The 27,566-nt window shown below is 46.1% G+C and overlaps 1 protein-coding gene and 1 long non-coding RNA gene across 2 annotated transcripts in view; one reads left to right on the top strand and one right to left on the bottom strand.

The window, feature by feature from the left end:
* The window catches only part of LOC310836021, a 180,108-nt gene that overhangs the window by 38,893 nt on the left and 113,649 nt on the right, over positions 1-27,566 (top strand). The window lies entirely within an intron of this gene.
* LOC310835938 (uncharacterized protein) overlaps positions 24,534-27,566 on the bottom strand; it is a 319,418-nt gene continuing 316,385 nt past the window's right edge. Inside the window, exon 2 of the mRNA XM_083720894.1 lies at positions 24,534-24,685. Coding sequence (XP_083577020.1) covers positions 24,602-24,685 — 84 coding nt within the window. The 3' untranslated portion in view covers positions 24,534-24,601. The remainder of the gene's footprint in view (positions 24,686-27,566) is intronic.

Genomic DNA, 27,566 nt, shown 5'->3' with positions numbered 1-27,566 from the left:
AATTTTGAGCTAGTAGGACTCTTGCGGCCGTTGTTGCATATTGAAAAAATTTACCGTCATTATTCTTTATATCCCTTCCTGCTAGTCCTAACAGGAAAGCCTCCGGTTTTTTTTTCAAAGGTGTATCTTAATATACTCTTCATTTCATTATATATGGTTTCCCAAAAACCCTTAACCTTTCTGCATTCCCACCACATGTGGAAGAAGGATCCCTCTTTTTCCCTGCATTTCCAGCATTTGTTACAAGTTTTATACATTTTTGCTAATTTTGCAGGGGTTATATACCATCGGTACAACATCTTCATGAGGTTCTCCTTTAACGTTATGCAAGCTGTAAATTTAAGGGTTTTTTTCCAAAGTTTCTCCCACTCTTCATAATATATGTTATGACCGATGTCCCTAGCCCAGTGAATCATCACCGACTTCACTTCCTCGTCTATCAAATTCCACTCTAATAGCTGATTATACATTTTAGATAGGATTTTATAGTCATTGTTTATTATTTCGGTCTGGGATTTAGAATCTTTGTCCAGATATCCTCTCTCTTTAATATCTTGCTTAAACATTTCATTTATTTGGAAGTAGTGTAGCCAATCAAATACTTTTTCTTTAACCTGGTCATACGGTTTCATTTTCCATGTCCCCCCTACTTTAATTAACAGTTGTTCATAGGTTATCCAATCACCTCTCATGTTTACCTTTTTCACACTCATAGCTTCTAATGGGGATAGCCAATGTGGTACTTTAGGTTCTAATAAAAATCTATTCCTCTCCCATACTTCGATCAGAGGGCCTCTAAAGATGTGGGTTTCGAAACCCTTATGGATTTTCCTCTTTTAATGCCATAAATACGCGTGCCATCCTGCTCTGTTGTCAAGTCCCTCCAGATCTAACAGTTCCTTGTTTTCCAATTTTATCCACGTTTTCAACCAGCAAAGACACGATGCCTCATAGTATAATTTCAGGTCTGGCAGGGCAAATCCCCCCCTTCCTTTAGCTTCTGTTAAAAGTTTAAACTTAATTCTTGGTTTTTTGCCCTGCCAGACATATTTTGAGATCTCTCTTTGCCACTCTTTGAATGTCTTAGTGCCCTTAATTATCGGTATAGTCTGGAACAAAAATAACATTATCGGGAGCACATTTATCTTGATTAAGGCTATCCTACCCCAGAATGACAATCTCAACTTCCCCCACCTCTCGAGGTCCTTCCTTATCTCTTTCCATACCAGCTCATAGTTGTTCTTAAATAAATCTATATTTTTCGGGGTTATCCATATTCCTAAGTATTTCACCTTTTTGGCCACCTCTATTTCTGTTTGTTGTTGCATTTCCTCGATTGCCTTCGAATCCATATTCTTCACCATTATTTTAGTCTTTCTTTTATTTAGTTTGAAGCCAGCCACCTTACCAAATCGTTCAAATTCTTCCAATATCTCTTTTATTGAGCTCATCGGATCTTCTGTTGTTATTACTAAGTCGTCTGCGAACGCCTTGACTTTATATTCGTTTTGACCAATTGTAATCCCTTTTATCTTCTTGTTTTGTCTTACTGAATTCAGAAGTACTTCCAATACTATTATAAACAACAGCGGAGAAAGTGGGCAACCCTGTCTCGTTCCTTTCGCTATCATTATTTCTTCTGACACCACGTTATTTATAATCAGTTTTGCCTTTTGCTCCATGTAAATTGCCTTTATTCCATTGAAGAATTTCGGGCCGACCTCCATGTATTCTAACTGTTTTAGTAAGAAGTCCCAAATTATATTATCGATTGCTTTCTCTGCATCTACGAACATCAGTATAGCTTGCTTTTCACACCTGGCCGACAGATATTCTATAGTATTTATTATATTTCTAATATTGTCTTTCATTTGCCTGCCAGGCAGAAAGCCCGCTTGATCTCCATGAATATATTCTAACCATATATTTTTAACTCTGCTTGCCAATATTCCTGCAAAGATTTTATAATCAACATTTAGCAATGAAATCGGCCTATAGTTTTTGACTTGCAGCAGGTCTGAATCTTGTTTTGGGATTAAAGTAATAAATGCGTCTTTCCATGTGTCTGGTATTTCTCTTTCTTTCAGGATGTTATTCATTACTTCTCTCAATGGTGTCGATAATATAGTTTCCATTTCTTTATAGTAGCTTGCCGTGAAACCATCCGGGCCCAGGGCTTTCCCTCTTTTTAATTCTTTTATTGCTAGTTTTATTTCTTCTATCTCTATTGGGATGTTCAGTTGCTCTTTTTTCTCTATCGGTATCTTCTGCACCTGCTTATCCTTCAAAAATCTTTCTATTTTCCTCTGGTTGTTTCTCTCTCTGTTTTTATATAATCCTCTATAATAATCCAGAAAAACTTTCCTTATTTCCTTAGGGTTAGTTATTTCTTCTCCATCCACTGCAATTTTATTTATTATACTTTGTTCCTTTCTTTTTTTAGTCTGCCACGCCAGGAGTTTCCCTGACTTATTCGCAAACTCAAACGTTCTTTGTCTTAGTTTTTTGATGTTCCATTCCACTTCTCTGTTTATTAATGTTGCATACTGGGCTTGCAAGACTTTAATGTTTTCTTTTATTCTCCTATTATTAGGCTTTTTGACTAGCTTTTCCTCGTTGTCCATTATCTGTTTCAGAATGTCTTTTTTCCCTTTTTCCCTTCCTTTATTTTTAATGGCATTCTGCTGGATGAAAAAGCCCCTCATCACTGCCTTGCCTGCATCCCATACCACCTTTGTTTTTGTGCCTTTGTTCATATTATCCTTAAAGAATTCTGTCATCCTTTTCTGCGCTTTTTCGACAATTTCTTGATCATCTAAGAGATAGTCCTTCAGTCTCCATCTAAAGATACCTTCTTCCTGGCCTTTCAGTTCCATCTTTATTGGATTATGATCAGATATTGTTTTAGCCTGGATCTCTACCCGTATGATTCTTGGTGTTAATTTGTTCGAGACCCAGATCTGATCTTTTCGGGACAATGACTGATTGGGCTCAGAGTAGTACGTAAATTGCTTTTCCAGTGGATGTCTAAGTCTCCAGGCGTCTATTAGGTTGCAATTTTTGACCAATGAGAAAAAAGTTCTGGGCAGCTTCCCTTCCTTACCCCCTCCATCTCTAAGTCTATCCATTTCTAATGAAACCACCCCGTTCATATCCCCCAATATAATCATTTTTTGGTCTACATAGTCAGCTAGTTTTTCTTCCAAGGTTTTATAGAACTCAGACTTATTATCATTTGGGGCATATAACCCCACTATAATTAAGTTTTGTCCATGCCATTTAATTTGTACCATCATTGTCCTTCCTTTTTCATCTTTGAAGATTTGCTGAGCCCCAATTTGTTTTTTAACATAAATGACCACTCCTCTTTTTTTTGACTTTGTCAGATGATATGAACTCATTTCCCAGTCTTTTATTTATCAAAATTCTTTTATGTCTTCTTGCTATATGAGTCTCCTGTAAGCAAATAATGTCCACACTTTCTTTTTTCAAGATTTGTTCAATTTTATTCCGTTTTTTCTTCTCGTTTATCCCATTAATATTCCAGCTCCAGATCTTTAACACCATGGTGCTTAAGTTTAACCTAATTTACTTCCCTTTTTATATTTCAGCTGTTTCTTCTTCCTCCTGTTCTTCTTCTTCTCCTCGTGTCCCTTCTGTTTCCTCCTCTGTCTCTTCCTCTGCACCTCCTGCTGCCTCTCCTACTTTATCTCCCTCAAATCAATCAATCAAAATTTATTTACGGCCGTAGGCCCATACAATTAAAACAACACATAAATAACAACTTGTGCACGTGGGAAAAACAGCCGCTAAAACACCACTATAACAATAAAATACAATACGATAGAATGGCATATTACGCCTTAGTTAGCTTGTAGTGCTCCTTGGCGTCTCTTTTGGGTAAGGACAGCGAGCAGGAACCTTGCCACTTTCAGGGTCGTATGAGTATCCTTATCCTGCAAGATTTGGGCAAGGTGGAATTTTGGTGGGGTACCCTCTAGTTTCTGTATGATTGGTCCCAACAAATTTGCCCGTGGCACATTGAACAGGGGGCAAGTGAACATAATGTGCTGGAGCGACTCCAGTGTCTCCTTATCACATTCACACGTGGCGGGGGCTTGGCCCTTTGAGAATCTATGTCTCAGGACGTTGGAGGGAAAAACGTTGAACCTCGCTTTGGTGAAGGCCAGTCTATGGGCAACAGACGAAAGGGAGGAGAGGTATGATGGAACGCAGTAAGTTAAAGTGATCCCGATGTTCTGGGGCGAACAAACACCTCCCCCCAGCATATAATTTCGCTGTAGATCGATGTCATCCAGTCTTTGGCGGATCAGTCTTTGAGCAGTAATTTGGTCTAGTTTTAGGGAATCTGAAGGAGAGATTCCATAACTCAGGAGTTTGGAGGCTCGATGTCCCGAGGTGATCCCAACCTCTCCGACAGAGTCTGCTCCTTGCCGTGACCGGCGAGTAGAAGGGGGTGGATCTTACTGTCCATAAAAACTCTTGTTGGGATGATATCATACCTAGCCAAGAGTGATTTCTGCCTGATGATAACTGAAGGGATCCTTGGAGAGTAAAACGCAAGCATCACTTTCTGTGGCCTGAAGTGCTGGTTCAAAGGTAATACTGCAATGAGATCGCATTGTGTGGTTTCTATGTTTAGGAGATTGCTTAGATGCTTTTTGACCCCACCCAGAGTGAGCCACCTTGCTGACCCTGCCCAGATGTTTAGGCAGATTTTCTTGGGTTGCAGGGACAGTGATTGATGTTTCAGTGCAGGATTTGGTCTATATTTAGGAATCACACTTCCTTTTTTGGTTGAGGGTAAGGTTCTCTGGAACTTCAATTCCCCCCGGATCTACAGTTGGCTTAGACTTTAACCAGAAGTTATCCATTTTCTGCCCGAGGTTACATAGCTGGGAGGATAGCACATCAATCTTCTTGAATATGCAATTAAGGGTTCTGACCACAAGATGGAGATGTTCATGTTGTTCTTGTCTTGCGCAGTCCTCAGTTCCGGTGTCTTGTACCACCTTCAGTGGGACACTCTCTCCTCCTCCAAGCTTGCCGTTTGCAGTTTTAATCTGAGGTGAAAACAATTCCTCTGGTGTTGACGTTGTTTCTGGGGACATTAGTGGGTAGTAACGGTTCTGAGTTTTCACCCTATAGCAGTGTTCAGTGGGGCCACTCCATTTGCCAGACACGGGGGGGTCGGTTTTTGGTTGTTTGGCTTTCGGGGAGGGCAAAGCCTCGTCACAATCCCTTAGGCGTTTGCCTTGACCCATCGTTATGAGTCGTTTAAAATAGCAGTGATTAAAAGGTAATAAAAGGTAATAAAAATACAACTGAGTGTGAGCTGGCGGAAAACCAGTGAGTCGAAGGCTGCTTCCAAGGCTGCCGGAGAATACAATTATCTGCTCATTAAAACTGATTTACGATGCAGGCTTTACAGTTATCGGCAATGTGAACTCCTAGCATGGACTCCAACACCCTGGTACAATCTTCAGCAAGAACTTGAAAGGCTGGGAGCCACAACACAAATTTAGGGAGGATTCAAAATGAGCTCCGGCAAGTGCGTCTTACCTCGTCGCCATCTTGAACTCAGTGCCCTTTATCTCCCTCTTTTTCTAGTCTCAGTTCTTTATATTTTCTTAAGAATTTACCAGTTTCTTCTGGACTTGTCAATCTATACCTCTTACTTCTATACATAAATGAGATGCCCTCCGGGAACTCCCATTTAAACTCAATATTATTTTTCTTCAGCGTCTTTACCAATGCTTTATACGGCTCTCTACGTTTCAGTATTCTGATTGGTATATCTTTGAAAATTATTATGTAATTCCCGTTAATGCACAGTCTTTTTTCTCTGTTTTTTTGCAAAATCATATTTCTCATTTCCCTTTCTTTGAATGTAATCAGGCAGTCTCCTACAAATTTTTTAGCTCTGGTTGTTTTTACTTTCAATCTAAATGCCGTTTGTACTGATTTTGCCATCTCTTCTATTGGTATTTCCATCCATTGAGCTAATTCTACTATCAAATTCTCTTTAATGTTTTCTCCTTGTGTTTCTGGAACTGCTCTGAGTCTTAAGTTAACCTCCCTCTGTCTTAATTCATTCATAGCAATTATGTCTTTCAGATCTTCTTGCGCTTTACTTAGTTCTAGCACCTCTACTTTAATCCTCTCTTCCTCACTTCTTACCTCCTTCAATTCTAGTCTCGTCTTTTTCAGTCCCTCTTCTGCTACCTGTGTTCTCCTAAACACTTCCTTTATTTGCCCTTTTAATTCATTAACTGTTTCGTCCATTTTTTTATCCATTTTCCCTATCTTATTGTCTACTTGTTCTAATTTTACTTCTAAATTTTTTCGCTTTGTTTAATTTCTGCAAACATTCTTAGTATATCTGCCTTGAAGTCCTGTTCTTGCTTGGATCCCTTTCTTTCCGATGGTGTCCCCCCCTCCCCCCCTTTGCTGTGTTTGACATTATCCCCAAATTACAGTTATGAAATCGCCACCCTTCACCTGATTATTGAATACAATAACCAAATTTACACAGACCTCAAATGATACCGCTATGACCAATATAGTCCAGTAATAATTTCAGCAGACCAGCAGCCTTCTTACTCCTCTTCTTGCCTCTATTCAGGCTAATCCACGTATTTACTCAGTCTTCTTCCTCCTCTTTGACTTAGTTGTCAAGTCACAGTTTGAGTTCAGTTTTATACTCCCTTCAGATTCCTATATGCAATTATTGACCTCCCCAGTCCAAAATACTTAAAGAGTTCATGAAGAGAAGCTGGTATCAAAATAGAGTCTATCTGTCAAATATAGAATGTATTCCTGTTAGTTGAAACTCGTGGGGGTGAAGGGGAATCACAAAAATAGATAGAGTCTATAAAAAAGAAAGAGAGAAAAAAAGACCAAATTGCAGTATTGTATTCTCTCCACTAGGTGTCGTCTGCTATTATAGCAGATTTCGTAAGAGAAAAGAGGGACTTCAAGCGAGTGTGTCTGACTTTCCACTTTATATCTGTTCAATATTACTGTAACCCCGTTCCAAAGATATCCTAAATAGGCTGGTAAGTAAAGATAACTTGCTTCAGTACAGTCTGTCAGAGTACGTTGTTAATTATAAATTGTTAGTCACCACGCTTCGGTTTCTGTGATGGCGTCGGGACCTTCTCTTCCGCTTTCGCTGTCTTTACTCTTTAATTGCCAAGATGGAGAGCTTCCTCTCTTTACCCCCTTCAGCTCATTGAGTACCTCCAGTTTGTAAACGATACTTTCTGTCCCCTGTTTAAATCAATCAGTCTCTTGATATTAAGTGTCCTTCCCTTTGGTTACTTTAAAGATTAAAGATTAAAGCCCTTCAGGGAAACAAAGAAACGTCGCTAGGGTATTTCACTTTCCTTTTCTCCGCTCCGGGAATTACCTTGTGTCCGTGCTGATTCCGGACGAAAGCTGAACTCCTCGATACTCTTATTTCTCACCCCGGATTTCTTTTGTTCTTAAACTATTCGCTAACTTTAATTTAATCCCGGGTTTCTTTTGATTGGAGAGCGGTGCGCTTCCCTCGGCAGGATCGGGGCTTCGCTACTCGGGGGGTAGGAAATGGCTTCCCTTGACCTGCTGCTCAGCTCCGCCGTACTCTTCGCTTCTTTTTGAAGTTACCTGATGGCCGAGCGAGCTGCTATTGGTCTTGCTGGGATCCTCGCCTTCTGGACACCCACCAGAGGTAGTTTGGGGGGCCTCTGCGCCCTTCGGCACCCCCTTCTCTCCCCCGAAATAGCTTGGGATTTTCCTTGCGGCAAATCCCCTCCTGCTACGAGCTCGCGCTCCACCGGAAGTGAGTCAAATCTCATGCAACTTCTTAAAGAATTCAGATTTCCCCTCGTTCGGTGCATACACCCCTACAATCAAAAATTTCTCTCCTTGAAATTGAATCTCAATTGCCAGATATCTTCCTTGTTCATCTTTGAAAATTAATTTCGGTAAAAGTTTCTCTTTTGCATATATCACCACTCCTCTCTTTTTTACTTTGTCAGACGAAATAAATTCTTGTCCCAATCTCTTATTAATAAGTATTTTCCTGTGTAGCCTCATTACATGTGTTTCCTGTAAGCAAATCAAGTCCAATTGTTCTTTTCTTAATATATGAAAAACACATTTTCTCTTTCGCGGGGAATTAAGTCCATTGCAGTTTCAACTTAGAAGTTTCAGAGCCATGGTGAAGTTACTTAGTTTCCCCTCCAACTGCACCGAGTAGTTGTTCTTCTTCTGTCAGTGGTATGTCTTTCCCTGGTCCAGGGAGTCCAAATGATAAATTTGCTATGTCTAGTATTCCTTTTCCTGATGCAATTGGCTCCTCTCCAGATTCCGCTTCTTTCTGAAGGTCCTCTTCGTGGTCTTTCAAAAACTTGCCTTTGTCATTCACTGTCCTTATTCTTATTTTCCTTCCTTTATATTTGAAGGATAGGCCCTGGGGGAATTCCCACCTGAAGAGTATGCTGTTTCTTCTCAATAAAACAACCAGATCTCTGTAGTAGGTCCTTACATCCAAAATATGTTTCGGTATATCCTTAAAGATCTCCACAAATGAGTCTTCAATTTCCAAAGTTCTTTGGTAGTGCAAATTCAAAATTTTATCTCTTTCTTCTTTTGTTCTTAAAGTAATCAAACAGTCTCTTGCCTTATTCTTTCTTTGTCTTTTACCAAGTCTAAATGCACTCACTATCTTAAATTCTTCCTTCTCCTGGCCCTGTTGCCAAAAATCCATAAATTCCTTTGTAAGGAAGTCCGCCAAATTATCCTTCTCACTTTCAGGTACTGCTCTAATTCTTAAATTTCTCTCCTTTCCTTGTAGTTCAATCATAGACAGTGTCAGATCGTGGTCCTCTAATTTCTTGTACACCGGTGGTATCTTCTCCTGGGTAGCAATTGCGATTTCCTTAGCTTCCTCTGCAATCTTTCGAGTCGTGGCAGATTCCTCTAGAAGTTTTTCAATGGACTGTGTATTAGAGTTCACCTTCTTTCCCAATTCATTAATACTTGTAGTGTTCAAATCAATTTTTGCTGAGGCCTCAGCTACTTGTTTGTTAGTTCCTGCAACTTGTTTATTTGTCTCTGCTACCTGTTTCGTTAAATTTTCCAAAGATTCATTGATTTTGCCAAGTGCCTGTGCCAAAGCATCTTCAGATAACATAGCTTTTGATTTAATTTGCAAGGCGGCAGCTGCTCCTGTGCCTCCAGATGTTGAAGCCCTTCGCTGGTGTGAAACGTCAATCTTGTATTGTCTGCCAGACCTGGTAGTTTTTTCCTGTACCAGCTCTATTTTCCCTTTATCATTTGCCATAACACTCTCATGCAAAGCCAAGGTCAGTCTCACGCCTGTAGATTTGTTTTGAGAAGGAATTTTCCAATGGCTTAGCTGCTTAGTGGCTTAATTGTTGTTGCAACAAAGTCTCCTCTAGGGGGACACACTTCCAACTTCACTTTGCAATTTTTTGAAACAAATATGGTCCTTATAGGTCCCCCATATCCCCTAGAAAGCCACAGTTTCAATTTCCTTGAAGGTTACTTTATTTTCAAAAACAGTCTAGAGACACTGTATCTTTCGCAGAGTTATTTCAACAGTCTTTACCTTTAACGTGCTGACATCCCACTGATCTTCCCTGTCAAAGGCAGCCCGTTCCCAGGTTTTTAAGGCAGCGGATATATCTTTACTCTCCCCCTTTCTTGCAGGTATATAGTGCACAAATTCCTCCCCCTCCGCTCCTGCAAACAGGAGGGGAACCGCTTTTTTTTGGTGCTGGATTTGATCTTTTTAAAAGCAAAAGGTCTTTCAAAGTTACAGCTTTACAGTCTCTTTGCTTTAGTCTATTTACAGGCAGGAAAGGCAGACTTCCTGTTTATACCTTTCCCGTTTCGATGCCAAAATTCTTCTAATTTTCCTCCAATTGAGTCAATTAAACCTACTCACGGGTAGTTGCTTTAGAGTCCAATTTTCCAGAAAGAAATCAGCGCTCTCCGATAATGGCCATGCGGCTTCACTCCACGGAATGGGTAGTCAACTCTCAGCACCGCACCGCTCACCCGTCCCGTTTCGAGGCCTTTAAAAAGGCTCCCTCACAGCAAATGGTGCCCACCGAGTCTCCTCGCTTCACCGCCTGTGATTTTTTGGGGTCCCCGCTTCGCCGCAGCGGCAAGACCCAGTTCCTCAGAGCCGATTCCCTCCGGAGCTCAGAGGGAATCCGCCATTAATCGCTGGCGCTGACCGGAAGTCCTCGAGGAGGGCACAATCTTACCCTTTGCCTCAGGCAGCAAAACATCTTGGGCAGCCCTGGTCTGCACCAGTGTCCCTTCACAGGAACATAGCAAGTTACCAGACCTTTGTTCCATCTATCTAGCTCAGAGGTTCCCAAAGTGAGCAGTAGCGCCCCTGGGGGGCAGTGGAATTACCTGGGGGGCACTGAGAGGTAAGGGGGCAGCAGGGGGGCATTGGAAGTGTAAGTGACTATCAGGCTCTGAAGCACTGGTATCACTGGATCAATTCAAGTTCATCCGTTTTGCTGAGTTAATGAAACTTACTAGTTTCAACTGCATTGTGAACAAATGGGAAATCAACACTGTTTGACGGTGTTGTGATCTTTTTTTAGTGGGCCGTGCAAACTGCTAATCTGAATAATGCAATTTATAGGGTAGAGTAAAGTCACTGGGGATGAGTTGATGAAACCAAGGGGGCAGTGGCCCCCCAAAGTGGGGGAGCCACTTCTCCACACCAATGGACAGAGTTTCAAGCAGAAATCTCTTCCAGCTGTACCTGGATTTAGCCGCCCAGAGTGGCTGGGGATTTAACCCAGGACCTTCTGCTCTGTCAATGAGCTATGGCTCTTCCACATACTCCATGCCCTTCCACAACCATTGTCTTCTTCTCCCCTGCTCCACATGTTTATCCACAAAGATGCCCATTTGCAGCAGGATTGCACTGCAAAGTCTCACCTGGACCCGGTGCCAGAGGTGGTAATGCACGGTGGTGCTGATTTCCTCGTAGTTGCTGACCAGAGAGGAGGAGATGATGGAGGAGCCTGCCTGGGTGCTCAAGTACCTGGGGCAGAAATGGAAAAAGGTTGTTTGTTTATTTATTTACTAGACACTTTTGTTTTTTGCCAAAGCAACTCAACCACTCACCAACAAACAAACCCACATATACACATTAAAATATGGCAGGGATGGGCATACATTAATACATCCCACTTACTCTAAAAGGCATAGATAAGTAAAAGCCAAAGGCCTTGTTTAAAAGGAATGTTTTCGCCTGGTGCTGCAGATATGTTACAATGGCACCACGGGAGCCTCCCCGGGGAGAGCGTTCCACAAGCAGCAGAGGTGCCATGATGACCCTCACTTTTAGACTCCAGGGCCAAATTCATTCTGCTCACTTGAGCTTTAGTAATCATTAATTTGTATTAGTAGGTGTGGTGCATCCACAGTTCTGCTTAATTCATGAATGCTCATTGCTGTCCTGAGGATTCTTGTAGCAAACTTTTGTTATTTCCTGTTGTGATTTTATACTGCATTTTGTAAAGTGCCACCTTGTGTCCCCCCCAAAAAAAACCACACAAGGGTGGTCCACAATCTATTGCTTATCACACACAAATACTGTACCTGATACCTAATACAAGAAGAGTTTTTCTTGATCAGGCCAATGGCTCATCTAGCCCAGCCTCCTGTTCTCACAGTGGCCTATTACGGGAAGCCTACAAGCAGGATTCAAGCACAAGAGCCCCCCCCCCCCCCAGCAATTGGTGTTTGCACATGTTGCTGCCTTTGATCGTGAAGGCGGAGCATAGCAATTGTGGCCAGGAGCCATTGATAGCCCTCTCCTCCTCTGTGAATTTGTCTAATCCTCTTGTAAAGCCATGTAAGTTGGTGGCTCTCAGTGCCTCTGCCTTCTATGGGAGCGAGTTCCATAGTTTAGTGATGCACTGCAGGAAGAAGACCTTTCCCAGAAAGACCATTCGATTCTGCGGTTTTCACCTCAAGGCAACAACTTTTGTGTCAGGATTTTCACTTTTTGAAACATGGCAGCCCTAATATACATCCTTCTTTCCATCATGGAAACACACATCTGGTTCCCAGGTGGTCACCCACCTATAAAGTGGCCAGACCTGGACCTGCTTAGCTTTGGCTAAATGGTGCCATTATTTGCTTTAGGAAGCTGTTCTATACCAAGAAAAATCATTGGTCCACCTAACTCAGGTGAGTTTACATTGCCTTGGTCAGACCACACCTGGAATACTGTGTCCAGTTCTGGGCGCCACAAATTAAGAAGGATATTGACAAGCTGGAAGGTGTGCAAAGGAGGGCAACCAAGATGATTCAGGGTCTGCAAACCAAGTCTCATGAGGAACAGTTGAAGGAGCTGGGAAGGTTAACCTGGAAAAGAGGAGGCTGAGAGGAGATGTTAGAGCCAACTTCAAATATCTCAAGGGCTGTCGCATGGAAGAGGGAGCAAGCTTGTTTTCTCCTACTCTGGAGGTGAGGACTCAAACCAGTGCCTTCAAGTTACAAGAAAGGAGAAATTCTGACTACGCATCAGGAAGAACTTTCTGATGGTAAAGTGCTGTTTAACAGTGGAACGGTCTCCCTCAGGAGGTTGTGGGCTCTTCTTCCTTGGAGGTTTTAAAGCAGAGGTTGGATGGCCATCTGTCATGTATGTTTAGTCGGAATCTCCTTTCTTGTAACTTGAAGCCATTAGTTTGAGTCTTGCCCTCCAGAGCAGGAGAAAAGAAGCTTGTTCTCTCTTCCATGTGACAGCCCTTAAGATATTTGAAGATAGCTATAATATCTTCTCTCAGTCTCCTCTTTTCCAGGCTAAACATACCCAGCTCCTTCAAGCACTCCTTGTAAGGCTTAGTTTCCAGACCCTTAATCATCTTGGTCGCCCTCCTCTGCACATGTTCAGAGGAGAGGAGAGATATAGTGGTCATGGAAGACTTCAACTTCTCCAATATCTGTTGAAACTCAAACGCTGCCAAGAATGTAAGGTCCAACAAATTCCTCCATTGCCTCACTGACAATTTCATCCCAGAAGGTGGAAGAAGCAAGAAGGGGATCATCTATCTTGGACCTGGTCCTCAGCAACAGGGAGGAGATGATTGATGAAGTGGAAGTGCTCAGAAACTTGGGAGGAAATGATCGTGTCCTCTTGGGTTTCATGATACAGAGGCAAGGGAAAGCTGAGTGTAGTCAGACATGCACTCTGAACTTTAAGGCGGCCAATTTTAAAAAGCTTAAGCAGCTACTGGGTGAGATCCCATGGTCAGAAATACTCAAAGAGAAGGGAGTCCAAGATGGATGGGAGTTTCCAAAAGGAGAAATATTGAAGACCCCCAATTGCAGACAATTCCAACAAGAAAGAAAAGTGGGAGGTATCTAAGGAAACCACTGTGGCTGCATAAGGAGCTTACAGATGAGCTGAGAGTCAAGAAATGGCAAAAGGGGGAAATCACTAAGGAGGAGTATGCACGAGTAGCCAACAGTTGCAGGGGCAAAGTCAGGCTGGCTAAAGCTCAGAATGAGCTCAGCCTTGCAAGAGAGGTTAGAAATAATAAAAAAGGGGTTGGGGGCTATGTCCGAAGTAAGAGGAAGAACAAGCAAGTGGAGGGTCCTCTGCATGGAGAAGAAGGGGAAAGGCTATTGGGCGACAGAGAGAAGGCGGAACTACTCAACACCTACTTTGCCTCTGTCTTCACCCAAAAGGAAAGTGATGCCCAACCTGGTGATAACCAAATCAATGATGTATGGAGGGAGCTGCAGTCCAGGATAGGAAAAGAGATGGTAAGGGAACCCCCAGCTACTTTAAATGAATTCAAATATCCAGGGCCTGATGAGCTGCAGCGTACTAAAGGAGCTAGGTGAAAAATAAATCAGGAGGTTGGGGCAGGTAGGAAAGGCCTGAGCAATGACCTGATTCACCTACCTCCTGCCTCCGTCTGACACTGCTGCATCCTTGAGCACAGCATTGCCACTGGTGAGATGGCGCTGGAGGGAACTGTAGCCATACCAGGTGTTGGTCATGGTGATCTGGCGCAGACCTTCGTGGGAAGTAGCAGAAGCTCTGTGGCCTGGTTGTGGCAAGGACCAGGCTGTCCGTCATTTATTTGCATCATGTATATTGATTATTGATAATTTAATTTCTACACCACTTAATATATTAAAAATATCTCTGAGTGATGTACAAAAACCAGGTAACTCAAACAAAATATTACTAAAATACTCAGTTGTTATATTAATACAAAGTTACAAAGATATATAAAGCAATATCAAATCATTTCCCTTATGACATACCCTGTTTGGTGGGATTTCATCTTACATGCAACAAACACAGACACACAGGGCGCACCTCTCCATCGTACAACGTGAAATTTGGCTTTCCTGACAGTCTTAAGTGCCTCACCAACCAAATATTGAGTCTCACTCAAATATACTGTGCTGCCTTTTTGCACTTCTAGGGTTTTTTATTGTATTGATCTGGTTGATTTACTTCAGTAAAAACCTTTAGAGAAGAAAATCTCTAAGCAATGAGAAACATCCTAAAAACAAACACCACAGATAATTATCAAATAAAAATTATATGTGTCAGGGTTTCAGGGACAGAGAGCGAGGGGGAGGGGTCCCAGGGTGACGAGGAAGAGGACGACGATGACCCGAGGTTGTCAGTGAGTCCGTCAAGTGAATCCGAGGATTCCCAAAAGGGAGCCCCCCTGGTCAGGCCAAGAGGCAGTAGAGAGGGAAGCAGTCAGAAGCAGGGGAACGAAGAGGGAATCCCCAGTGGGGGTTGGAGATCGGGACCGGCCTCTCCGTCGGAACGGAGTGAAGGGGGTGGAGTTACCAGTGTGTCAGAAGGAGCAGAACAGGGAGCAGAGAGGGGAAGGAGTTCGGAGCAGAAAATCCTGCAGGAAGGGGAGGAGTGTAGTACCGAGAGTAGCGTAACGGTCGAAAGGAAGGTCAGAGGCAACGTACGCGCGCCAAGTTCAAATGTGGAGGCGCGCGGAAATGAGGAGAGCCCTGAGGAGGAGCCTGGTCCCAAAGCACGAAGGAGGGGGGAGCAGGCGTCAGAAGACTCAGCCTCGGGGGAGTCCCGAAGGGAGGGAGCACAGGGGGGCAGGAAGACCCTGCGGAAAAGGAAGGAGAGGAAAAGGTGGAGCAGTACAAGCCTCTTAAGCTGGTGCAGGGGCGGGACTGACTCAGAGGGGACTTCAAACATCTAAGGGTAACAGATGCTGAGCCACGGAGCTTGGATGTAACGACAACAATGTTCTTCAATAAAACCTTTTGTATATAACTTGGACTGGATTTTGGTCTCTTGTGAGCTGGGACCTCGGGTGGCTCTGACAGTAAGTCCCCTCCCAAAGAACGCAAAATTTTTTTTTGCAAAGCTCACAAACGGTGATAGCCATGAGTGCGGAGGATCAGCTGACAGCACTGCGAACTACAGTTTCCGAACTCACCGCTGCAGTCCTTGCGTCTCAGAAGAAGCATGACGAAATGGAGAAGCGCTGCCAGGACCTGCAAACAAGGTGGGAGCGTGCAAACAGGGAAGGGTTCCCAGGGTCCAGATCAGAGGGCATTGGACTTGGAAGGCGGGGGGGCAGCCTAGTCACCCACTTCGATGGGAACCTGAAGCACTACCCCAGTTTCAGAGCAGACGTTTTGTATGCATTACACTTGCTTCGTCATGACTTTAAAGATGAGGAGGAGAAAGTGGGGTTTATTGTTTCTCACTTGCATGGGCCGGCCAGAGACTGGTTGCGCAATTTGTGGCGTGAAGATGGCCCTGCCCGCCGCGATTCTGATGAATTCATTAAAGCGATGGATGCCTGCTTCCAGTCAACCGTAGATTTGGATCTTGCACGCAGGGAGATGTTTGGACTGCGGCAAGGCAAAGCCACTGTGCGTCAGTACCATTCCAGATTTTTTGCTTTACTGACTGCGTTACGCTGGGAGAAAGACTGCACACCTGTGAGGGATTTGTTCTGGGAGGGTCTCAGCGGTCCCATAAAGGACGAACTTGCCAGGGGAGACAGACCTCAGACCCTGGAGCAGGTGGTGCAGAGGGCTCTGGCGATTGGCATACGTCACGAGGGACGTCCTTGGCACAATGAGGAAGAACGTCAGGTGCGTCCACCAGCGAGGACGTCTTCTTTCATCCCCAGGGAGTTCAGTCAGTCACATCCCTCGCCGCTCGGGAGGCAGGTGGAGGAGCCGATGGAACTTGGTGGTGCTAAGGCTCAAGCAACAGCCAGAGCCCCAGTTTCCGGTGCAGTAAAGGCGAAGCCTCCTAGAGGGACCAGGAAGTGTTACATCTGCGACAGTGCACTGCACATGGCGAAAGAGTGCCCCCAGAGGCTCCAGAAACACACTGCAGCTTTAGCGACGGTAGCTGCAGAAGTGATCCAGGAAGAGGAACCTCAGGGAAACGACAATGCCTGGCTGCAAGCAGAATTGCTGGGGCTCAGCCAGGCGAATCTGTAGAACAGTCCCCAGCGTCTTTGCAACCCACAGACCCTTTACCACCCAAGCCAGCGGTGCAGCTCACTGCAACACTTCAGTTGCCAAATGGGACCACCCTAGAAGTGCCCCTCACGATCGATTCGGGGAGCAATGCCGATTTCGTGGGGATGCAATTCGTCAAGCAGCATCGCATAGCGCTTCTGCCCGCCACAACGCCTCTGAACGTAGTCACAGTGGATGGCAGGAAATTGCTAGGAGGGCAAGTTGTGCAACAGACACCTCCCATGGTGATGCGGATAGGAGATCACAGAGAAGTCATTAGCTTCAATGTCACCCAACTGTCTGACACGCCTATAGTATTAGGCATGAGTTGGCTGGAGAAACACAGTCCTGCTGTAGCGTGGTACCAACGCCAGATCACCTTTTGCTCATCGTACTGTGCTCAAAATTGCATCCAGTCCTGCCAGGAGGAGGGGGCTGAGCACCAGCTGCGACTTGGCATGGTGCAGAAAGTACCTAGCAAGTACGAAGGGTTCCTGGAGGTTTTCTGCGAGAAGGAAGCTGACCAGTTGCCGCCCCACAGACCTTATGATTGTGCCATCGACCTGGTGCCGGGGGCGCAGTTGCCGACTGCAAAACTGTATTCCATGTCTGAGGACGAGATGCAAGAGCTCAGGGAGTTCATAGAGCACAATTTGAAGCGTGGATTCATCCGGGAATCGAAAGCAGTGGGGGGCAGTCCTGTGTTCTTTGTAAAGAAGAGAGACACGCCCCAAAAAAGACTCATTGTGGATTACAGGTTCATAAACAGTATGACCAAGCCCAAGGCCTTCCCCATGCCCAAGATAGATGATCTCCTAGCAACCGTGAGGAAGGGGAAGATCTTCACCAAATTGGATCTGCGTGGAGCGTATAACCTCATACGCATCCGGGAGGGCGATGAGTGGAAAACGGCCATGTTCACGCCTCTGGGCACGTATGAATACAGAGTTATGCCGTTTGGTCTCCAAAATGGATCTCACGTATTCCAAGCCTTTATGCATCACGTGCTAGCGGGACTCCTCTACAAGAAATGTGTGTGTTTCCTCGACGACATCCTGATCTTTTCGGAGACGGAAGAGGCCCACGAGAGGGACGTAAAGGAAGTCCTGCAAAGACTACGGGAGAACAGGCTCTACGCCAAGTTAGAGAAGTGCCAGTTTGATGTGACGGAGGTGGATTTCCTGGGCTACAAGCTGTCCGACAAGGGGCTGGCCATGGACAGCGTCAAGGTCCGCGCGGTGTTGGACTGGAAGAGCCCACGCAATCGGAAGGAAGTCCAGAGGTTCGTCGGCTTCGCCAACTTCTACCGCAAATTCATCAGAGGTTTTGCAAAGGAGACAGCAGCGATCACGGACACTCTGAGTTCCAAGAAGAAGAGGTTCGTGTGGACGGAACAGGCGGAGCGCTCTTTTCGGAAGCTTAAAAGCCTTTTCGCCTACGAGGAGCAACTGCTGCACGTGAATCCAGGCAGGCCCATGCGAGTGGAGACCGACGCGTCAGACAGGGCGGTTGGAGCTGTACTCCTGCAAGAAGATCCACATGGAAACTGGAGACCCGGTGCCTTTTACTCCCGAAAGCTCAGCAAGGCGGAGCAAAACTACACCATATGGGACAGGGAGCTGTTAGCCATTCACGCAGCTTTCAAAGCGTGGCGACACTTCCTCATAGGAGCCAAGCACACAGTACAGGTCCGCACGGATCACAAGAACCTAGAGTATTGGCGCACGGCGAAGCTCCAAAGCCAGAGACACATGCGCTGGGCGGAATTCTTCGCGGATTTCGACTTTCGGATAGAGTACATCCCAGGAGATTCCAACGTTATAGCCGATGCGCTATCCAGGAAACCGCAATATCTCGATGAAGCGGCGCCAGTAGCAGCCAAGCACATTTTCGCACCGCAGGCGTGGTCGTGCGCTGCCATCGCAGTAGATCTGGACGCGGTGCGACGCGCGTTGCAAGTGGATCAGTTCGCACAGTCCAAAATGGAGGAGTTGCGCAGAGGTGTGCAGGGTGGAGAAGAGTTCCAACTGCGCGACGGACTGCTAACTCGCAAAGGTGCCCTCTACGTGCCAAGCGACGAGCTTCGCGCAAAGGTTCTGCAGCAGTTGCACGACGCCCCCAGTGCTGGCCACTTCGGTAAGGAGAAGACAATAGAACTGGTGGCAAGGGACTTTTGGTGGCCCCGGATGCGCGGAGAGGTAGTGGATTACGTCGCCAGGTGTGACACTTGTCAGAGGTTCAAGCCAGTACACCAGAAGCCAGCGGGGCTGTTGGAACCGCTGGAAACGCCACAGCAACCGTGGGAGAGGGTAGCCCTGGACTTCGTTACTGACCTGCCCAGCTCCAGAGGGAAGACAGCGGTACTGGTGGTTGTGGACCTGTTCACCAAGATGGCGCACTTCATTCCGTGCGCAAAGGTGGCGACGGCGGAGCAGACTGCCAAACTCTTCATTGATCACGTGTTCAAGGTGCATGGGCTGCCGCAGTCCATCCTGTCCGACAGGGGGCGCCAGTTTGTTTCCAATTTTTGGCAGAAGCTTTTAGGTATCCTGAACGTCAAGATCAACCTTACGTCGGCGAGACACCCACAGACCAACGGCCAAGCTGAGAGGGTCAACGCGATCATGCAGCAGTACCTGAGATGTTACGCCAATCAGCGACCCGCAGCTTGGGTGGACTACCTGCCGATGGCAGAGTTTGCCTATAACAACACGAAGCACGCGTCCACGGGGGTGACGCCGTTCTTCGCGAACAACGGTCGGCATCCCAGAACCTTCCCGGGGTTCGGGGCACCGAGAGAGGGGGTGCCGCAAGAAGCCGACCAGTTTGCAGCGGAGCTGCAGGAGGTGCACGAAGAGTTGCGGAGACATTTGGAGCTGGCCAAGCAAGCATATAAGGTGCAGGCAGACAAAAACAGGAGAGCGGGGGAGGAGATCCAGGTGGGGGACTGGGTGTGGTTAGCCGCCCAAGCCATGCCAGCCAAGTCGTTGGCCAAGAAGAAGCTAGGGCACAGGCAGTTAGGGCCGTACCAAGTGGAGGCTAAGATCAACCCTGTAGCCTTTCGACTAGCCCTCCCCGAAGGTTCCAGAGTGCATCCGGTATTTCATAGGTCGGTGCTCACCCCCTACAAGGCACCGCACAGGTTTCAGGAGTCTGAAACAGTCCCGCAACTACACACTAAGTCACAGGAGAGGGAGAGGGCGCCTAGGGCCGAACCACTCAACGAGGTCACAGAAATCCTGGACTCGAGATGGGGGGAAGAGGGGGTAGAATACTTTCTAGCCACAGAGGGCACTCCAGCCAGTGCCAACGGTTGGGTGCCGGGCTACGCTTTAGACGAACCTCTTCTAAAAGACGAGTTCCATGCCCTTTTCCCGCATAGACCCATGCCAGCCGAGTACTTTGATGACTGGCTCTTTACGCCCACACTCTCAGGCAGTACTTTCCGGGGTTTTTCTTCAGCCGAGGAGAGAACGCCAGAATCTAGCCCGCCCAGGGGATCGTGCTCAGGGGTGGACACAGAAACCTCCTATTGGTGGGACGAGCAACCAGAGGAGGACTGGCGCAGGAAATGGCTGACGGGACCTTGGCCGGCAGCACCAGACGAGGTACCAATGGAAGAGGGAGAAGAGAACACTTTGGGTCAAGAACCCGAATTCGAACACTCATACACCGAACGGCAAGCAGAGGATATGGAGGTACACAACCTGTATCCTGCATCCACCTCCGAAGAGCTGCAGCTCCTACAACCTGCACCCGATGGGCGGGAGGGGGGAAGGGGGGGCTTCGAGGGGGGGATGGATGTCAGGGTTTCAGGGACAGAGAGCGAGGGGGAGGGGTCCCAGGGTGACGAGGAAGAGGACGACGATGACCCGAGGTTGTCAGTGAGTCCGTCAAGTGAATCCGAGGATTCCCAAAAGGGAGCCCCCCTGGTCAGGCCAAGGGGCAGTAGAGAGGGAAGCAGTCAGAAGCAGGGGAACGAAGAGGGAATCCCCAGTGGGGGTTGGAGATCGGGACCGGCCTCTCCGTCGGAACGGAGTGAAGGGGGTGGAGTTACCAGTGTGTCAGAAGGAGCAGAACAGGGAGCAGAGAGGGGAAGGAGTTCGGAGCAGAAAATCCTGCAGGAAGGGGAGGAGTGTAGTACCGAGAGTAGCGTAACGGTCGAAAGGAAGGTCAGAGGCAACGTACGCGCGCCAAGTTCAAATGTGGAGGCGCGCGGAAATGAGGAGAGCCCTGAGGAGGAGCCTGGTCCCAAAGCACGAAGGAGGGGGGAGCAGGCGGCAGAAGACTCAGCCTCGGGGGAGTCCCGAAGGGAGGGAGCACAGGGGGGCAGGAAGACCCTGCGGAAAAGGAAGGAGAGGAAAAGGTGGAGCAGTACAAGCCTCTTAAGCTGGTGCAGGGGCGGGACTGACTCAGAGGGGACTTCAAACATCTAAGGGTAACAGATGCTGAGCCACGGAGCTTGGATGTAACGACAACAATGTTCTTCAATAAAACCTTTTGTATATAACTTGGACTGGATTTTGGTCTCTTGTGAGCTGGGACCTCGGGTGGCTCTGACAATATGCTTCAGAGAAGAACAGAAAACAATCAGATCACCAACTCTCTCAGCCATCTGTACAAGGCAGGGGTGTGGAAACTTTTTCAATCCCTTCTGGATAACCTTCAGGCACGGTTGCTGGATGAGGCCAGAGGCAAAAGTAGGCAGAGCAATTGCGCATACAATAAAAACCACATGAAACCATATTTAAAAAGTTTAAACCAGATAGCTACTGTGGGAAGACATATTCTTAATTGCCTGCATAAGCAATAGAAGATAGAAAAGCTTTCAGCAGGTGTTCAAAAGGCTGGCACAGAAGACGCCCGCTGAATCCCTAGTGGCAGAGTGTTCCACAGAACCAGCCCTTGACACTAAATGGCTGGTTTCTTCTTGTTGTCAAATGAGCCTCCCCATCTCATGAAATGACCAGCAATGTGCCTGCAGATTATCTTAATGACTGAACTGGAATATAAGAGTTCAGGCGATCCCTGAGGTTCGCTGGACCTAAGTTGATCAGGGTTTTGTAAATTTTTTCAAGGACATTGAACCTGGCTTGGTAGCAGATGGGCAGCCAGTGCAGCTGTTTTAACAAGGGTGTCACATATTGTTGGCCAGGTGACCCCATCAGCAATCTGGACGCCACATCCTGCACCATCTGCAGCTTTCACACTGGGCCCAAGGGCAGCCCCACACAGAGTCCATGGCAGTAGCCCAGCCCCAAGGTTACCAGCACATGGACTACGGTGGTCAGGCTATCCTTGTCCTATGCCCCTATTAATTTTCAGTGTAGTTCAGTTTCACCTTCCAGTCCAAGCTGACCCCACCAGGCCTCACCAAAGCAGCACAGGGGAAACCAGGATGGGGGTGGAGTCATGGCATTTATTGGCAATGACATTTGGGCAGAAGAAAGGGGACTAAGCCACCACATACATGACCCAGCATTACCAGAGACCCAGTGTGGTGTAGGGCAGGGATTGGCAAGGCGTACCAGGCATGGGCCAGATCACTCCTGTGGAGATCCTCTGTGGGCCAGACCAGCGCAGCACGACGCTAGAAATTGCATCTGCGCATGACTGTGGCGCCGAAAATTGCTTCCGCGCATGCCCAGATGCTGAAAATCTAACCTGCACAGAAGCGATTTCCAGCATCTGGGCATGCATAGATGCAATTTCTGGAGCTGCAGAAGAGAGTCCCTGCACCACACTGCGCTGGTTTAGCGCAGCACGCGGGGACTCGCTGAGTGGGCAGCTTGGTTTGGGGGTGGCTTGTGGGCTGGTTAAATGGCCTTCGTGGGCCGCTTCCAGCCCATGGGCCTTAAGTTGCCGACATTGGATGTAGGGGTTAGAGTGTTGGACTAGGACTTGGAAGAGACCAGGGTTCGAATTCCCGCTCAGCCATGATGCTCTCTGGGTGACCTTGGGGGCCAGTCACTGCCTCTCAGCTTAATCCACCTCACAGGGATGAAATGAGGAGGGGGAGAATCAAGAAAAGTGGCATATAAATGCAACACATTAAAAATAAATAAATCCCCTCTCCACCTCTCACTCTCAGCCTCTCCACTTCTTCCGTTGGGACTTCAATCAGGTCTGGAGTGTCTTGGTTCATCATCAAGTACGCAGTCTTGGGTTAGAGTGGCGTCCAGCACACTTCCCTGTGCCCCTGAGTCTTAAGACGTCTTCCTGGCCCCAAGCAAAGTTTCGCAGCAGCGGTGTGTGCCTTGTGTAGGTGCAATAAATCATAGTCCATGCACAAACTTCTTTCTCATCTAAGAAACCTTTAATCATGTACAGCATAGCATAATAAAATCAGCCGAGAGATCGAGCAGCCACCCTCCCCGGCTCATCAGCAAACAGTGAAAGTAACTCACACACAAAGAAAGATTCCTGTATGTGAAATAAACCACGCCTCAGAATGTGAGACGTCACACAGAACTGTTTAACCCTGTGAGTTCTGATTCTCCTCACACCCCCTCTCGTCTCGCATACTGAGGGAAACTGTAAGTACAACCACTTACCCCAAAGACAACCCTGCACAGAACTCCCCATGACGCTGGAAGCTCAAAGGTTTAGTAAACCCATCTGCCAGGTTCTCTTGGCTCATACAGTACTTCAGCCGTATCAAACCTGCCTGGACACTGACACACATTCTGGAAACGTATGTCCAAATGTTTGGTTCTGGACTTAAACTGTCCAGACTCTGCCAGGTTAAGACAAGGTTGATTGTCTTCCCAAACAGTGATGGGCAAACAATAATCCCCACAGATCTTTGAACTCAGCCTCAGTAGAGGAAAGTGCAATAAGACTTTGCCTCTGGGACTTCCACCCAACCAGGGAGTCTCCAGACTTCACTACTAATCCATGTTGGGATCAAGCCTCTATCGGGAGAAGCTGCCAACTCTCCCAGGCACCCGCAAAAACTAGGGTTCCAGGTGGAGAAATCGAAGTTGGAGACAGAACTGTTAGAACCAAAGACTAAGGTACTATCAAGAATGTATAACTTGCTGTTAAAATGGAATACACAAGACGAACTGGTTAAATCTGCTATGATAAAGTGGGCACAGGATATTGGGCATAACATCATGTTTGAGGACTGGGAAAGGTTGTGGACCACTGGGCTGAACTTCACGGCATGTAATGCTTTGAAGGAAAATGTAATGAAAATGATATATAGATGGTACATGACCCCAGTTAAACTTGCCAAAATATACCATTCGTCTGATAATAAATGTTGGAAATGTAAGGAAAATGAAGGAACATTCTTTCACCTCTGGTGGACCTGCCCTAAAGTGAAGGCCTTCGGGGAAATGATATATAATGAGCTGAAAAAGGTATTTAAGTATACCTTCACCAAGAAACCAGAGGCCTTCCTCTTGGGTATTGTCGGCCAGAGGGTGTTAAAGAAGGACCGAACATTTTTTATGTATGCAACAACAGCAGCAAGGATACTCATTGCTAAGAATTGGAAGACTCAAGATCTATCCACACTGGAAGAATGGCAGATGCAGCTGATAGACTATATGCAACTGGCAGAGATGACCGGCAGAATCCGAGACCTGGGAGAAGAAAGGATGGAAGAAGATTGGAAGAAATTTAAAATTTATTTACAAAAATATTGTAATTTGATTGAATGTTAAGAAGGATGCTTGATCATAAATAATTGGCCACCACTAAACTAGATTGAAATTAGATGATAAGTGAGATTAAGGAAAAGAAATCCTTTGGGAGAACTACCAGATTATATTTAAACGAGTGGATATAAGATTGTAAACAAGATGATAATTTGCTTGAAAAAACTTTTTAACAATGTAAGTGGGAGCAGGAGACGTGAGGAAGTCCAAACAAGCTATGAAATTTTGTGTATGATATAAGCAATGTTGTTTGTTATTTATGCTTTTCTTTTATAAAAATTCTTAATAAATATTAAAAAAAAAAACTCTCCCAGGCACCCGGCTTGATCTCCGGTGACCTCCCTGGCTGCATTCCCCAGCAAACACAGGCTAGGTCTCTATAGGCGACCCTTCCCAGTGTGGGAAGAGCACACCCACTCTTTCCTGCTCCCCCGGCAGGGAAAAGAGATAGTCAGAAACGTGTATTTACATGGCTTTATTTCTGACTCTTCAGCATTACAGAAAACATGTCTGCTCTCTTCAAACATCGGCAAACAAGTGACAAGGACTTCCTGTACAATCACAAGAGGAAGGTCTCATATTGCACTCTGAGCAAGTTCCGGTGAACTGCCCTGTGAACTGACTGGAACGCTGTTTCCCACAGTCAGCCAAAACACAGTCAGTCAACAAGCTGGATGTCTGCAGCTGCGATGAGCTCATATTCTGACAATCCATACACAGATTTCCTGTCTCCATGATTTGCCTAATCGCTGTCAGTCCAGCATGTGAGCCGTGCGTCACCTTCAGCTGACGTGAGGCAAAAATCTTTGGTACCCTGCAAATACCTCAACACTCTCTTGATGCCTAGCCAGGCACTCACACTGGGCTTTGTAGCTTCCCAGCTGAGCAGATTCAAAGCAAACGCTATGTCCGGTCTGCTCCACTGAGAGAGATACAACAGACTCCCTAGCGCTGACTGAAACACCTCAGGGTTTTGGAACTCAGAACGCTCCCCAAGCTGACTGTCCTTCACGTAGCTTGTCTCCATGGGCGTTCTGACCCCTGCACAGTCAGACATCCTGAACTTCTCAAGCAACTGCTCAATCTTGCCTATGTGACTGAGCAAAAAGCTTCCGTTCTCAGACCTGTCTATCTTAACTCCTAGGTAATCAACTTCTGGTCGAGCCACGGACCTGACGCAAGCGGGGTTTTCTCGGAGAGGGAAAATACGGGCTCTCAGGGGCAAACGGGGGTGCTACAGGGTGCGGTAGCCCCCCAGAACCCCTCTGGAGGGAAACCAGAGGGTCAGGATCCCAGCGGAGCCATTTGCAGATCGCCTGGCCATCAGGTAACTCCGTAACAAGAGCGAAGATAACGGCGGGCGGCGAAGCAGGCACCGGGAAACCATTGTCTTCCCCCCGAGAGCGCAGCCCCAGGCTTGCAGGGCGAGTGACCGATTCTCACACGTAAGAAATTCGAGCCAAATTTGGATTTATAATTGGATTTTATAAAAAGGAAGGTTTCGGGGGGAAAGGAGAGAAAAGAGAGGTCAGTTTCATCTGAGATCGGACAAGAATGCAAGAGCGGAGAGTGGATGAGAGGTTGGTGATACTGCAAGCGGTTTGAACTTTCTCTAAGAAAGTTTGCTAAAAGTAGCACATTTTGTTGCAAAAAGTTGCAAAAAGTGGGCAACTAAAAGAGGAAGCAGAGGTTGGTTATTTTGTGACTTTGGAGGGTCTTAGATGTAATGATTGGTTTGACGGAAGCAAAGAAAGAAAGACGCTTCTCTGTACTTTCCGTTAAAAAAAAGAACTGCGCAATAAAATAGAACTTTTGCATCTCCATTTTAGCCGGAGCTTAAAGTAATCCAGCAACAAAGAAAGCAGAAGAAAAGAGATAAAAAGTCAGATTGAACGATTTGTTGAATATATATGGTAACATATTTCCTCTATTGGTGTTTTTTTACCTCTGCTTTCAGCTTAGTTTTAATACTATAAAGGGAAAATGACTGAGTTTGAGTGAAGGATTTATGCGCTAATCCCATCTTTTAAAATCTAAGTCCGCGAAGGAAACTGAGAAGGAACTGCTTATTCGGCTGCATTGTGGCAAATTGTCACTTGAGTATATTTGGATTTAATTTAAATTTGAATTCAATTTTTTCATTTTTATATTACCAGGTCTTGGATTACCTCGTCAATCTCTTGTTCTATATTTGGTGTCTTCTTCTTACTTTCTATAATTTGAATGTACTGTTGCCAGTTGGATTTTACATATGGATGTACTGTGACATTTAGATATTTGGAAAATGTTTTATACTTGAATCCAAATTTTTCACCTCAGTATTATTGAACTCTCCCAATTTTGAACCAACGACAAGGCTGTATTTTGTCTCCCTGCTTATTTAACTTATATGCAGAATTCATCATGCGAAAGGCTGGGCTGGATGAATCCCTAGCCGGAATTAAGATTGCTGGAAGAAATATCAACAACCTCAGATATGCAGATGACACAACCTTGATGGCAAAAAGTGAGGAGGAATTAAAGAACCTTTTAATGAGGGTGAAAGAGGAGAGTGCAAAATATGGTCTGAAGCTCAACATCAAAAAAACGAAGATCATGGCCACTGGTCCCATCACCTCCTGGCAAATAGAAGGGGAAGAAATGGAGGTAGTGAGAGATTTTACTTTCTTGGGCTCAATGATCACTGCAGATGGTGACAGCAGCCACGAAATTAAAAGACGCCTGCTTCTTGGGAGAAGGGCAATGACAGGCCTAGACAGCATCTTGAGAAGTAGAGACATCACCTTGCCAACAAAGGTTCGTATAGTTAAAGCTATGGTTTTCCCAGTAGTGATGTATGGAAGTGAGAGCTGGACCATAAAGAAGGCTGATCGCCAAAGAATTGATGCTTTTGAATTATGGTGCTGGAGGAGACTCTTGAGAGTCCCATGGACTGCAAGAAGATCAAACCTCTCCATACTGAAGGAAATCAACCCTGAGTGCTCACTGGAAGGACAGATTGTGAAGCTGAGGCTCCAGTACTTTGGCCACCTCATGAGAAGAGAAGACTCCCTGGAGAAGACCCTGATGTTGGGAAAGATGGAGGGCACAAGGAGAAGGGGGCGACAGAGGACGAGATGGTTGGATAGTGTTTTCGAGGTTACCAGCATGAGTTTGACCAAACTGCGGGAGGCAGTGGAGGACAGAGGTGCCTGGCGTGCTCTGGTCCATGGGGTCACGAAGAGTCGGACACGACTAAACGACTAAACAACAACAACAACAACAACAACATTATTGAACTCTAGACTACATTTTCATCTCTTCTTCCTGGATATTTTTTTCTCTTTTTTTAGACACTCCTGG

Source organism: Podarcis gaigeae (assembly GCF_964106915.1).
Source record: "Podarcis gaigeae genome assembly, chromosome: W".
NCBI classification, from domain to species: Eukaryota; Metazoa; Chordata; class Lepidosauria; order Squamata; family Lacertidae; genus Podarcis; species Podarcis gaigeae.
Note: the sequence above shows the minus strand (reverse complement) of the source record. Positions and strands in the feature narration are given on the sequence as shown.